Here is a 14,225-nt window from a genome sequence, read left to right as displayed (position 1 = left end):
CTCCTTTGTTGGGTGGGAGGAAGGTGCTATAAAAATGTTAAATAGATGTATCTGTTAAAGCTTGAATGCCATTATTTATTTTAAAACCCAAATCTCCTTTTTTCTTTAATAAGTAAAGTCATTTTCCTTATCTTTATGAGAGGAACTTACGCATTAACCTTTCCATTTTCACAGACTTTCTTTGACTTGATCTAAGATGTATTAGAGAAGAAGAAAAACATATCAAAAAGATTCTAATGTTTCACAAGAGTTTTTATAATCCGAAATGTTTGGAGCACCTGGGTGGCTCAGTTGGTTGGGCATCTGCCTTCAGCTTGGGTCAAAATTGGGGATCCCTGGGATCAACCCTGCATCTGGCTCCCCATTCAGCAGGGCGCCTGCTTCTGCTTCTCCCTCTGCCTCTGCCTCTCCCCTGCACTTGTTCTCTCAAATAATAAATAAAATCTTAAAAATAAAGAAAAGTTTATGCTTCTTTTCTTTCTGACCATCTAATATTTCCATTTCTACTCTGAATCTTTACATCCTCTCCAATATATATTACTTGCAGAGGCCCATAAGACTCTGTTTTCAGGGTGCCTTTCATTGATCCTGTTTATAAATTTACTTTTCTTATTTTATAGCTTCCTTTGTCCCCAGACTCTTTTTTTTTTGTTGCCTATATAGTGGCATTGCGTGATAGCTGATGTATTGATAGGATATAATGCTATTTAACAAAATCTACAGACAGTAAGTAACAAAAACTACAGCTTTGATGGAAGCTATTAATATGTATCCTACAAATGTAAGAAGCACATTGAAACAGACAGACTCGCCATATATATTGGCATCTAGTGATGCACAGTCTCTAATGGGTGTGTGAATGTGTAATTGTAGAATGTTAAGTGTTGCCTTCATGATATCTACCTCTGACTGTTGTAGTCCAGCCACTCCTAAATTCTTTTAATAGCTTATTATTTATCCATTATTTTAATATCTTAGCATATAGTATCATAACATGCTCTGTGGCACAGATCTCTTAGTTACAGAATCTAAAATCTTACCTAGAATTTGCTCCTCCCTGATAATAAAGAGGTTTGAGTTGACAGAAGGCACTAACACTCTCCATTCAGAAACTATATAGGGAATTAGGCAGCTGCTGTCCTTGGTGATGAAATTATTTCATGTGAATTCATAAGGAAAACAACTAGTTAAAAAAGCAGGATAATCTTGAGTATACTGTTTGTGGCTGCTGTTGGTATCTCCATAGATCTATTTGAACTAGAAAAATACAGACTCCAGTATCTTAATGTCTTGAGTTCCTGACTGCCAGGCAGAGGAAATGTTTAACTATTTTAATCATGTTTCTGTATCTCAGAAAGAAAGCCCTTATGAGAGGAAATGACAACGTCCTACCACAAAGTTATCTCTTATCAGTTATAGTCCCAGTCGATAATGATTTGTCAAACTTGGACATGTGTAAAATGCCAAGGGCTGTGTTATTTACTTTGGAAAGGAAAAATTAGATGAAGCTGATAAAGACGGAGTCCTGGCTTTTGTTAGGAGACAGAAACCATTAGAGACAGTCATTGTTAGCTTAGGAAAGTGTCCTTGGACCCCTCCCTCTGCCCCAGCTGAAACCTAAACCTGCTTGAATCATTCTTTGCACTTGAGGGGAGAGAAGGGCAAACAGGAGGGGAAGAAGAATGAAGACAACCTTGACAGCGATTTTGCATTTTAAATGGGGAGCAAAATGTGGACCTTAAAACAGACCTATTTATGCGAGTCAGGAGAAACTGCCTTTTGTTCTTTTTCCCAGTCCCATCTATTTAGGTTTTTGGAAGTTCGTTTCTTATCCTTCTGAACGTGTGGCATTCCTTCACGTACAGTGTATGTTGCTCTCCTCCTTTTGCCTTTTGGTCGATGTGATTCTTTTTCATTAGTGGAAGCAGAGAAAACACATCTAGCTCAAAGCAACATGAGTCAGTGCATGCTTTACATACCTTTCTCCTCACAGCACTCTTCTTGGTTCCTTGCAGTGCTCCTAGTGTTCCTCACAGAAGGGAGCATGGAGGAAAAATGATTCCTAAATAGTAGGCTATTTTGGGGGTGAAGGTAAAGTTTGTGAACTGAAGCCCCATTTCACTCCTTCTTTTCTCATCTAGGTTTGTGTGGACTGCTTTCAAAGCAGGCAGTCCTTGGCTTAGGGGGCCTTAACTGGATTATGGTTGCAGAGGCTAAGAAATAGCAAAGCCAGTATTTCCGGGTCAGGGCATTTTTAAACAGTTTGAGGCTGAGGATGAGGATGTCAAGACAGCCTTGCAGAGAATAGGTTTGGTTTTAAGTATTTGTTGGAGATGACAGGGAATCCTTTCTGTCCTCTCTAAATATATCTATTTTTTAGTTGGCCCAGATAAACCACTCTTTTTAGCCCATTAGTAAGGGGCACCACTACCAGATTTTTAGGGAAACTCTCCCCTAATGTGGATGGGGATTGACATGTGAAGGGGCCATGGCTCTGTCTGGGGAATGGCTTACAAGCAGTTTCCTTTTGAATGAAACTAATGTTTCTGAGTCAAAGCAAAACAAAATAAATAAACTACGTAAAGAAGAACGTAGAAACAAAGTTGTCATTGAATTTATTTAAATTTCCTTAAACTTTTTATAAATATATGTTTATTATAAATAACTTTATAGTCATTAATTCTAAATAAAAGTTTCCTTTCCTATACAGATCAAAACCTTTTCGTATTATCTTTTTTCATGTGTGTGTGTAATTTTTATGTAGTTTAAATACTATGAATATAATTTTATGAATTTTTGTATTTTTCACCCTTTGAACTTGTGTTTTGGTTAGTTGAAGTTTTCTCTAGTAGTCTCTGTTTTTCTGGCAAGCTAAAATAAATTTCCTTCACATTTTTACTTTGCAATCCAACAGGGGAGACTATAAAGATGTTTTTATGTTGTGGTCATTTCAAATAAGAGTGCTGTCTCTTTTTGTGTTATTAAGATAAAACGAGTGCCCTTTTGTACTCTTAAAGTTACAATTTTTCATGCTTTTTAATCTTTTTTTTTAACTAAATGGTGTTTATCTGTCCATAAAATGTTTTTCTCAGTGATTTTGTAACGCTCGCTAACTTTTCTAATGGCCTCCTTTTTTTTTTTTTTTTAATAAATCTATGCTAGGGTTGTTTTTTTTTTTTTTTTTTTTTTTTTTTTTTTTTTTGAGTGCTTGCAGAGTATCTAGCACTGGGAGGTTCTTAAACACAGAGATTTAGTGTGTGCTGTCACGGGTATATAGCAAATGAATAGAATAGTCGATGAATTTGAACCGATAAATGTAGAGAGGTAATGATTTTGGAGGGACGGGAAAGTAGATATGGTGCTGCTAAGTTGTAGAATGAGTAGATTTCACCAGGAAAAACATCTTGGTGAAGAAAGCTATACCCCCAAAGAAGAAACAAAGCTTTCTTGATGGAATAAGGGAAACTGGCCTTGTAATCACAAGTCAGCTCAACCCAGTTCAGACGCGTCTGCTGCTTACATTCTGAGGAATCCTACAATTACCAGTGTTAGAGTAAAAACTGCAGCTAGGTCTTTTATTTTGATTATTTCTTCATGCAATTTTGTCTTTTCTTTTTTGCTGTATTTTGTTTTGTTCAATATTTACTTTGTGTCCTTTTATTCTTGTTTAATTCCTATAGGCGAACAATATAGGGAATAGTTACCTTTGCAGTTGAGGAAATTAAGGCCAAAGTAAATTGTGAGTTACTCATTGTCAGGTCACATAACCAAGCAGTTTTTAGCACTGAGACTATCTTCAGTTCTTACCTAATGTTGTTTGTTTTACTTTGTCTTTTGATGTCTAGATTCAATCTGTCTACATTGTTCTTATTATAATATTCTGCTATTACTTATAGATTTGGCTTTTCCTTTTATTAGTTTACTTTTTACATGATCCCCCTCTCTTTCTAGCATATTTCTGTATTTTGATTGCATGCTGATGTAAATACTAATTCTTATGCCCTTCAGAAGTTGGCTAGCAGGTCATTTAATTCTTCCTGTGTGGCAAGTTTTGGTTGAGACCACTGAAACTTGGTCTTTTGTATAGACCGCCATGAATCTAAGGAGATGCAGTCACGCTGTCAAAGTCACAGTCCCACCTTCTTCTCTTCCTTTTTGGAGGCTTCCTTTTTGAAGCCTAAAATATATCTCTAAAAGCAGATGCAGGGCCCATGACACCTGTCACGCTTCTCTGTTATTTATCCTTCTGTTCTGTGTCCCAGCCTTGCTGCTCTCTCCACAGTTTATTAATCCCATGGCTAAAATACCAAAACTAGGTTTCTGGGAGCATGGTTTGTTTGTTTGTTTGTTCTGTGTTTTTCTCCTAGAAACTAGAGTTGGCTTTTTTTTTTTTTACACTCGAATAGTAAAAATGAATCCAGTTCAAAGTTCTTCATAGCATTGTTTTAATATTTTTGACAATCTTGTTTGTTTTGCAGGTACCTGGAGCCCAAGATTTGGTGGATTTCTCTCCTGTTTATCGCTGTCTACACATATATTCTGTCCTGGTGAGTAATTTCCTCTTCCCCTCTTCCTTTCTTCTCCTCCTTGCTCCTCCTTCTCTCCTTCTATCATTCCCATATAAAGATGGAGCAAGATATAGATTTAGTTGTCTCAAGGCAGCTAAAATAAGTAGATACTTTTTTTTCAAACTTATGTACAGAGAATTACATAAATAATATGTATCTTAGTTTGTGACACACTATTATCATTATTTCGTGTAAGTCCAAGGTATATGTGTAATACTTATTTTAACTAGTTTAAAATTTTTGCTAACCTGATAGATACTGAAGGATATCTCTTTGTTTTAATTTGCATTTCTTTGATTACTGATAACATTGTGCTTCTCTTTATAGACTCACTAATCATTTACGATTTTTCTTCTCTGAAATGCCTATTTTTAACCTTTGTTCAGTTTTGTATTGGCTTTCTTGTTTTGTTTTTTTCTCTTTGCTAGAAAGAGAAATCTCAGAAATTCCATATATATTGTAGATATTGACAGTTTAGGATGTTGCCAATGTCTTTTTTCCAGTTTGTCCCCAGACTTTAAACTATGTCTATATTATCTTTCACAAACAGAAATCCTTGATTTTGATGTAATCAGGTCCATCAATTTTAACCGTATAGTTTATACTTTTTAAGTCTTGTTTAAAAAAAACAAACAAACAACTCCCTTTCTATTCAAGGTCATGGGCATTCCCTCTATGCTACCTTTAACCTTTAACATTTTTCCCATCACGTGTCGATGGTGATCCATCTTGGATTCACTGTAGTGTACATAGTATGAGGTGGGAATCCAACTTAATTTTTTTATATGATGAATTCAGTTTTACCAGTCCCATCTACTGCATAATCTGTATATTGCCCACGGATTCCTGGTAGTACCTTGGGCATATACTAAATACCCATATGTGAGAATCTGTTTCTCAGTTCTCTGGTTTGTTAAATTTGGTTTTGTGATGCATCTACATGTATGGTAAAACAGGTCCCTTCTCATTTCTCCTCTTTTAAATTGCCTTCGCTATATATGAACCTTATTTTCTCTATTTTATTTATTTGTTTGTTTTAAACAAATTGTTTGATTCAAGTATAGAATGAATCTTCATAATGAAAATAGCTGTATATGTAAGTAGGTGTTTTGCTTTTTTTTCAAATGGAAAGGCTTCAGTACCTTTTTCCCCAAAGAAGTTAAAATAAATCGGGGCTACCTTAAGGTTATAACTTCCTCGAGGCTTATCTTCTGACAGAATCGTTTTCTACAATCATTTTCTCTTCTTTTTCTCCTCCTCCTCCTCTTCCTCCTTCTTCTTTTTGTTTCAAGTTTTTATTTAAATTCCAGTCAGTCAACATAGAGTGATATAGTGTAACCTTAAGTTTCGGAGTAGATTTTAGTGGTTCTCGCTATATATTTTAGAATCTTTGAGTTCATAAAAAAATCCTTCTAGAATTTTGATTTGAATTGATTGAATTTATAGGTAAATTTTGGGAAGAACTGACAACTTTATAATGCTAAGTCATGCTACTTATGAAAGAGGAAAGTCTACTTTTAAATTATTAAGCTTTGTTTCTATGTTAACAGTTTTGGGGATTCTTTTAAGGTTAATAGCAAAATACAGTTTTTGTTGATGCTTTCTACTTTTTAATTTAATAATTGCTGATGTTGAGGAATGCTCTTGATTTTTCTAATTTAACTTAAATCTGGCAACCTTGCTCAACTCTTTTTATTAGTAATTATGGTTTGTTTTTTGGTTTTTGATAGATTTTCTGTGTAGTTGATCATAATTTTGATTTTCTGTGTAGTTGATCTGCAGATACTGACTTATTTTCTTCCTATCCATATATCTCATTGTTCTTTATATTGTGTTATTGTATTGACCGGGATCATCATTACTTTATTGTTGAGGGAGATAATAGTAGATGTCCTTGTCTGATTTTTGATCTCTAACAGAGTGTGTCTAAAGTTCCTCCATTAACTGATGTTTGCACTAAGTTTTTGGTAAATATTCTTTATCTAGTTATTCCTAGACTCCTGATATTTTTTTTTTATAAAAACAAAAATGAGTATTGAATTTTATTGGATTTGTTTTCCAAATATATTGATACAGTCCTGTGGTCTCTATCCTTTAGTTCATGAATGTGGTGAGTTTCATTGATAGATTTTTGTGATATTAGATGATCCTTGTATTCGTTAGATAAACCCAACTTGATGAGACGTATTACTGCTTTTTTTTTTTTTTTAACAGTCTGGAATTCTACTCCATTTATTTTTTTATTCTTAATCCTTTTTATATTTATGTATATGGTTTATTGTTAAGTCTCATCATTGTTTATTGTTAAGTCTCATCATTACAAAATCAAGTGTACTTTTCCTCTCAAATAGTGTAAAAGTATGAAAATCAGTAGTTTGTTTAGTTTAGTGTTATATCTTCAGTGCCAACAACAGTACTTGGCACATAGTATGTACTCAACAAATATCAACTGAATGAATAAGTAAGTGGTAGCTAAAAAAACACAGTACATTTGTTTGAGCGTATGCTAACTCAAGCTTTATCACTCATTTACTTATTTACTAAGCTTACTGAATTTCTGTTCTGCATGAAATGGGTTTGGAGAGCAAGGATGTGTAAATAAGTCAAGGACTTCTGCTTTTAAAAAATGACAGTCTACCAGGAGAGAAATCATAATTTTTGAATGACTATAATATGACAGCACTTTATCTCATCACTGTGCATTTGCTAGCTTTTGTAAGCTTTATTAAGATTTTTATGATATAGAAAATGTAACAAATTTTCCTCAAATGAGAACTCTCCTAGTAATTCATAAGAGCACTAAAGTAATTTATTTGCACACCTACTAGCTGTGTGGTGTGAGGCAAGGTACCTAAACCTTGGCTTTCTCAGATGTGAGCTGTGATAATCATGATCAGTACAGTTGCCCATAACATATGAATGATGCCTCACTCCGCCTTTGGCACATAATTGAAATTTAAACAGTGGCAGTTAATCTGGCAAGAGTTACGTATCTCTGAGGCTGATTATTAGACACATTATTGGTATTTTTTAAAGTATATGATATAAAGTATAGACATGTAGGCAGAGGTGCTAGTCTCTGCCATCAACATACGAAGTTTATCAATTATTCAAAACATACATGTTCTTAAATACACAAAGTCTGCATCATCCTAAACTGTGAGTTTAAGGAGGACCTTTAACTGCCCACTTAAAAATAAATTCCACACACTGATACTCTATAGTGTTGAAATATTTGGCATTCATTAATGTTCTGTAATAATTTGATAAGGCATAGTTTATGTGGCAGAGACAGGCCTCTTTCCTCATTCACACGTCCATAATGTTTCCTAGTTTTGAAAAAATACAACTAGTGGTAAGAGCTCAGCTCTGTTTCTGGAATACAGGTTTATTTTTTAGACATTGCTGTTCCAGACCTAGATGGACTTTAAGAAAGCACTCAGATATCTCTTTTGCTAAAGGAAGAGCCAGACCATGTATGACTTATAGAGTGGACTCTTTATAGCTTTTTTGGGGGCTGTAATTTGTTACTTCTCTGTATTTGTTTCCCCATTCTCAAATCACTAAATTTGTATTACTATATAGTAGAGGGCATCTCTTCATAATATTAATGACAAAGATATTTAAAAATGGATTACTTAATATAAAAATTTGTAACAAATTTTTTTCATTTCCTGATGTAGTTAATATTAACATTTTTGGATATTTCACAGACAAGACAAATTCTGTATGTTTCACCATGAACTCGTTATGTCCCCCTTCCCTAAAATCTACTGTGCTGGGATTTACCATGATCTCAGGTAGTAACAGCATTCTGTCAAGTCCCCAGGCAGAAACCCAAACCTTTTCTTTTTTCTCAGCACCATATCCAGATCTCTGTATCTTGCAGATGTGACCTCCTAAGTACAGTTTTACTTTCTCTCATCCTCCCCTATCCTAAAATGATTGTCCTAGATCATCAGGATTATTGAAAACATTCTCTTAACTGTTCTCCCTCACTTATATTGTACATCCCTAACTCGACTTCTCACTGTAGTGATAGCGATCTGTGTATCATACAAATCTGGCATATATGTTATCTGCTTAAAATTCTCTAATTGGTCACTTATGGAGTAAAATACAGAAGTATAGAAGGTTTTCCACGTCCTGTCAGCCATATTTTCTGCTGCCTACCACCTTGCTTTAATGATACCAAAATGCTTCCAGTTCTTTGAACAAACCATGCTGCTTCCTGCCTGCCATCCTTTCCTCATTCTAGTCCTTCTGCCTGAATGAGTACTCCCACTTCTTTTTATTTTACGGATTCATACTTACTTCATACGTGTGTCCTCCATCACATTTTCCTGATGTTTCAGGTGGAGCTCAGTGGACCCTCTTCGCCTTTGCACTGTTACTGTACATAGTTGTATCAGTGCTGACTGTATTATATCATCTTATCCTAAATAGGTATTCTTTTTCCTCAATAGACTGTAAGCTCTTTTAGGGCAGGTACCATGTTTTATTAATCTTTTTTAGCCCTAGCACTTAGCATTTAGTATTAGTAGTATATAATACTCAATAAATGTTTGTTTTTGATTTTGAAAGATAACTGCCCTCCTTTTGACCTGCAAATGAATCCAGTATTCTAGCCTCAGGCAGTGTTATACAATATCAGGGCTGGGACTTATACGAGGGAAAACAGTTCTATTGGTGTCCAACGGAAGGATCATAACAGAAGTAACAAAAAGTTCTAATATTTTGTCATTTACAATAGTGTTTATCTGAACTTTTGGCCTGGAGGATAACAAGGCACACTTTGAATAAACATGGCAATATTTATTATTTTTAGTGAAACCGACCTTCCATTCACCCCCCTTTTATGGCTGTGCTGCTTATAAATTCCCAAAGGATTATTTGAAAAATCCTACTTATATCTGCCAGCCTTATCAGTAGGGCAGGAGTTCACGTATTGTAACAGGAGGTCAGATTTCGGTCATGGTCTTATAGATGGGGCCAAGCACCTGTAAATTCTTCCTTTGGTGACTAAAGTGAAGTACAATATCAAACAGGCAGTGAGACTTTTCTAGGAAGTGCTGAACTTTGGCAGGAAGGGCAAACTTTGGCAGGAGGAGGGGAGGGAAGAAAGTGAACAAGGGTCAGATAGTGGTTAATTGAGACTTGGTTCTTGGTATAGTAATGCAGTGGAAGTGTGCAGAGCAAATGTAGGTGTATTTTATAGAATTGTTTTAAACAACTTAGACTGTTTAAATCTTTATATACAGTTTAGAGATGGGCAGGTAAGGGGCAGAATATAAAACATCATTTTATAGTCATTAAGGCTAATTTTTTAAGGAGGAAGAAAATAAACTAAAAACTTTACTGGAAGAGAAGTGATGAATAATAATAACTGGAGAGTTCTGTACATAGTATGGCAGTAGTTATAAAGATGGATGGCCTATCTGTCTAATGAAGACAGAAACCAGTCTGTCTTATAGATTTTTTGAAAACTCTATCAACCCAGTGATGTCTGCCATGTTTATGGGCTCCAAGCCTTGAACTCAGCTCAGTTTGGACAAAGATTTGTATATACTTCAAGCTCTTCTGTACACTGCAACATCTTTCTGACTCCTCTCCAAATTTGCTACTCCTTCACCCTTCTATCACTGAAAGAGTGTATATATATATATATATATATATATATATATATATATATATATATATATATATATCCCATGTCAAGGAGCTTGTGTGTCATTAAGAACCTGGGAGAGCAAACCTGTAAATAAAACCAATTCCTAGTTTGTGGGTCTCATTTATAATCTTATCTTCTTGTGGTTTCTTATTCTCCAGTGATTTACATCGTCTGCTCATTACCAATTAAAGAAAATTCTAGGTTAAAGAATGTTGACCAATGTATACCTTCGATTTATGTAGTTTTCTGCATTTGTGTTAAAAAGTGTACTTTTTAAAGATTTCTGACATCTTGGATCCAGGCATAGCATATTATAAGCCATACGTGGATTTGTTTAGTAGGCAGCAACCTCTCAGTATTACACGAATCATAAGAACCTCATTTTTATTTAATTCACTTTCAGTTACTAATGGAGACTGTAAAACAGCCTGAGATATAAGGGAATGCAGAATGTCATTGTGTAGTGAATTCATATTACAAAGGCTCTAGCAAGTGCAGTATTTCTTTTAAATTTTCTTGGGCAAGGGGCCTCTGAGAATTTGATGAAAGCTGTGAACCCTTTCCCCAGACAAAATGCACATATGTACAGGCATGTGATATTTTGCTTAGAATTTCAGAAGCTTCCTCAATTCCTGAATTTTATTAAACCTAGAAAGAATCCCTCGTGTAAAAGGAGCTAGAGGCTGAGTTAGGTTTCAGGTGCCTGCTGACTACAGACCTATGCCCCAGAATAGCTTACCCCAGTTCTAGCTGAGTATCCCCTTTTATAAGCTCCTAAGGACACCCTACCACTTGTCTTCCTCGTAGGTTTGGAAGCCTTGCCAAAATCTAAATTTAAAAGCATATTTCAAAGTGAACTTATTTCTGTGTCATAAATCTTCATTCCCTGGGCAGTCATTATGCATGGCAAGCTGGTGACCTGTTTTTCTATTAAGAATAAGTTAGCTCCAGCACCTAAACTAATAGGTTTGTCCCCTGAATTCTTTTACTAAGAAGGATTCAGACAGAGATTTAAAAATAATTATGAGAATTATAGTTAGTAATTTATGTCCCTGGACATAATTTTGTAAAGTTTCAGGGTATTTACCTCTTACTTGCTTTTAATAATATCCCTTTTTAAGTACTTGGCTATAATTTGGAGAAATGAGTCAGTAGCGGAGCTAGAATTTACGCACAATGTCTTTATAGTCCTTCATGATCATTGCTGGGGCCAGGGGTGGGGTGGGGTGGGGTAGGCAGGAATCTTCCTGGAACATATTTCTCTCTTTCTAATCTGAGGATTTCTACTTGTATGGTCTACAGTGGGAGCTGGAGGAAGGTGTAAAATCCATGGTCCTGTGACTACTGATAATAGCAAGGAAAGGATTTGGAGAGTGGAAAAAGGAATGGATAAAAGCAGTTTTAAGTGACATATTTTCTGAAGTGTTAAGGGAATTACTTAATGAAATTACATAAAGAACTTTGGCAGCTGTTGGCTGTTACATTAAAGCATTTGGGAAATAGATGCTTGAAGGGCCTAAGACACTGCTGAAATTTTCAATTCAAGAAAAACGATTAATTTTGGCATTCTAAGGTTAGACTTCCAGATCCTTTCAAATAGCGACAGTTGAAGGGTTGTTGTTTATATATGTATTTATAATAGTGTTATCTTGGATTTTATAGAACATTATGTGCAACAATCTCATAGTGCTTCACCAGTTTGACTACATTAAATAAGGGACTTATTCATATGGTAAATATGAGAAAAACATCTCACATGGTAGAGACTGGCCTCACTCTGAATCAAGCCATGAAATAGTTCTTTTGTTGGTACCAGAGGTAAGATTTTAGGGTTCTTAGTCCTGTTGCCTCAGAAGACACTGTTGCTATTTAATAATTAAGTAAACTGAACAGCGAGAATTGGAACGTAGACTTAAAGCAGGTCTGCGGGATTGGGTGTATTTTTGATGGTCAGGTTTTTTAAATTGTTAATTGGCTTAAAAAGAAGAGACTCCCTTTTAAAAAAATAGTAAAACATTTCTGCTACATCTAGGTATTAAGACAGTTGACTGGCAAACGAAAAAAAGATATTCATACATCAGCTTCATGCAATTTTCCTCATATTTCTCACAGACCATTGATCTGGCAGTGAACGCTGATAAATAGAGCTCTGACTCGCTTTTTAGTTTTCATTAAAATTGATTGTACTTTACTGTAGGCTATTTTTTAGAACTATCCTGATTCTATTTTAAACATTGACACTATTGACTTGTATGCATTTTATGTAAGTGTAGTAAAAATCCATTATTTAAACTTTCAAAGACACTTGAACGAACATTTAAATATTTGGTTTGCGTGGAAACACAAGCAGGGTCATTTACTACTCCTATGGTAAAAATTAAGACAAATGAGAAAGGCCTATATGCAAAATTCTAGGGGCTTAGAGTTTGTAAGTTTTTATTCTCATTTGACATTTCCAAAGATGGTGTTACAGAGAGAGGGAAATAGCACTTCATTTCACCAGTCACATGTAGTTGGAAATTGTGGCTATAGAATTCCAGCATTGCCAGAGGCACATAGCTTAATGATCTAGATCTTCTTAAAGTTGTTTCTGGAGCTATATTTCTAGGGAACACCAGGCTCATCAGATGATCTGTTTAAAAAAAAAAAAAAAGGTGGAGGGCTCCTGTTTCAGATGTCATCCGAACTCTGTATACTGTATTTCTGTCTTGGTATTTTTTTGTTGTTGTTTTGTTTTATTTTTACAGATCACATTAGTATATTTAAGTGTGCTCTAAGAAGAACTGTAAAGAACAAACATGTTAAATTTTATTTAAGCTGGTATTTCTGAATATAGTGAAAGAGGTAAGGACGACCAAGGTGCTTTCTGCTCTTACAAGTTCATAACTTAAGGCTCTAGAGAAAAGCTGCTTTGTAGAAGACTGTGAAGATACCTTTTTTTTTTTTAATCCATCATGTTAATTTGGAAATATATACATTTTCTTTGGGAAATAAGAAAAGAACATTGAACTTTTAATGGAAAAGCCCTCCTGAGAACAGTAATATGAAATGCGTAGGTACCATTTTCAAGTCTTCGGGATAGCAACGATATTAGAAAGGAATGCTGATGTGTATATATTTGACAGTTATTTTTTAAGAACCTTAAGTAAGTTATATTTTAGGCTCTGATATTTAGACATTACTCCTCTGGACTCTTTTTGTGAGTGTTGTTTTATTCTCATTTTAAATGGACTGTCTTTCCCGTCTCAGAAATACTCATCTGCCTTCCCCCCACTATCGAAGGCAAATGCAAGTCGCACTGTTTGAGGAGCCAGCTTACACAGAACAGAGCTGGGAGGTTTCTGGTTTGCTTCCATGGTGATCTTGAGGACTTCTGAGCAATAAGAGCGGAGTTTGAGTATTTTCTTTAGAGATATTTTTTTAATGTGGAAAGTTTTGCCCTGAAATATTTGGTGACTCCTAGTCCATCTCTGACACTTAGCAGATTGTCTCGTCACTCTGCTGCCGTATCTCCCCGCCTCCTAGTTGCACTGACCCCCCAGTGCCTGGTGAGGTTAGATAGGCATAAACACTACATAGATCATAGAGAAAAGCTGAGGGTGAGATACTTTGTGCGCTGCATTGATAAGGACACAGGAAAAGCCATTTATAGCGATAACTTTCCTGTAGTATGGGCTAATGGGCCCTGGTTTGTAGCCGCTGTAATCTAGCTGTTTATAATTGTCATATTGCTCCTTTAACCTGGTGACCTTATTACCCATGAGCATACATATCATTTGGCTTTGAATAAAAACAAGAGGCAAAAAAATGTGATCAAAAAATTTTTTTTTCTACACGTGCTCACATTTGTTTTTCAAAATGCTTACGTTGAGAAGATTGAACTCCTCAAGGGTGCTTACGTTTTTTTTTTTTTTAACAGTAATGTCTCACTTAAACAGCTGTAGACACCACAATGCAGAATTATTTTTTAAGCTCTGACAAAAAGA

The 14,225-nt window shown here is 35.2% G+C and overlaps 1 protein-coding gene across 4 annotated transcripts in view; it reads left to right on the top strand.

The window, feature by feature from the left end:
- The window catches only part of EXOC6B (exocyst complex component 6B), a 600,442-nt gene that overhangs the window by 263,474 nt on the left and 322,743 nt on the right, over window positions 1-14,225 (top strand). For all 4 annotated transcript variants that reach the window (XM_045788250.2, XM_045788249.2, XM_045788251.2 and 1 more), the window contains one exon: window positions 4,479-4,547. In XM_045788250.2, coding sequence (XP_045644206.2) covers window positions 4,479-4,547 — 69 coding nt within the window. The remainder of the gene's footprint in view (window positions 1-4,478; window positions 4,548-14,225) is intronic.

This window comes from Ursus americanus, chromosome 7 (genome assembly GCF_024610735.1).
Source record: "Ursus americanus isolate L20-20 chromosome 7, mUrsAme1.1.p, whole genome shotgun sequence".
Lineage (NCBI taxonomy): Eukaryota > Metazoa > Chordata > Mammalia > Carnivora > Ursidae > Ursus > Ursus americanus.
Note: the sequence above shows the minus strand (reverse complement) of the source record. Positions and strands in the feature narration are given on the sequence as shown.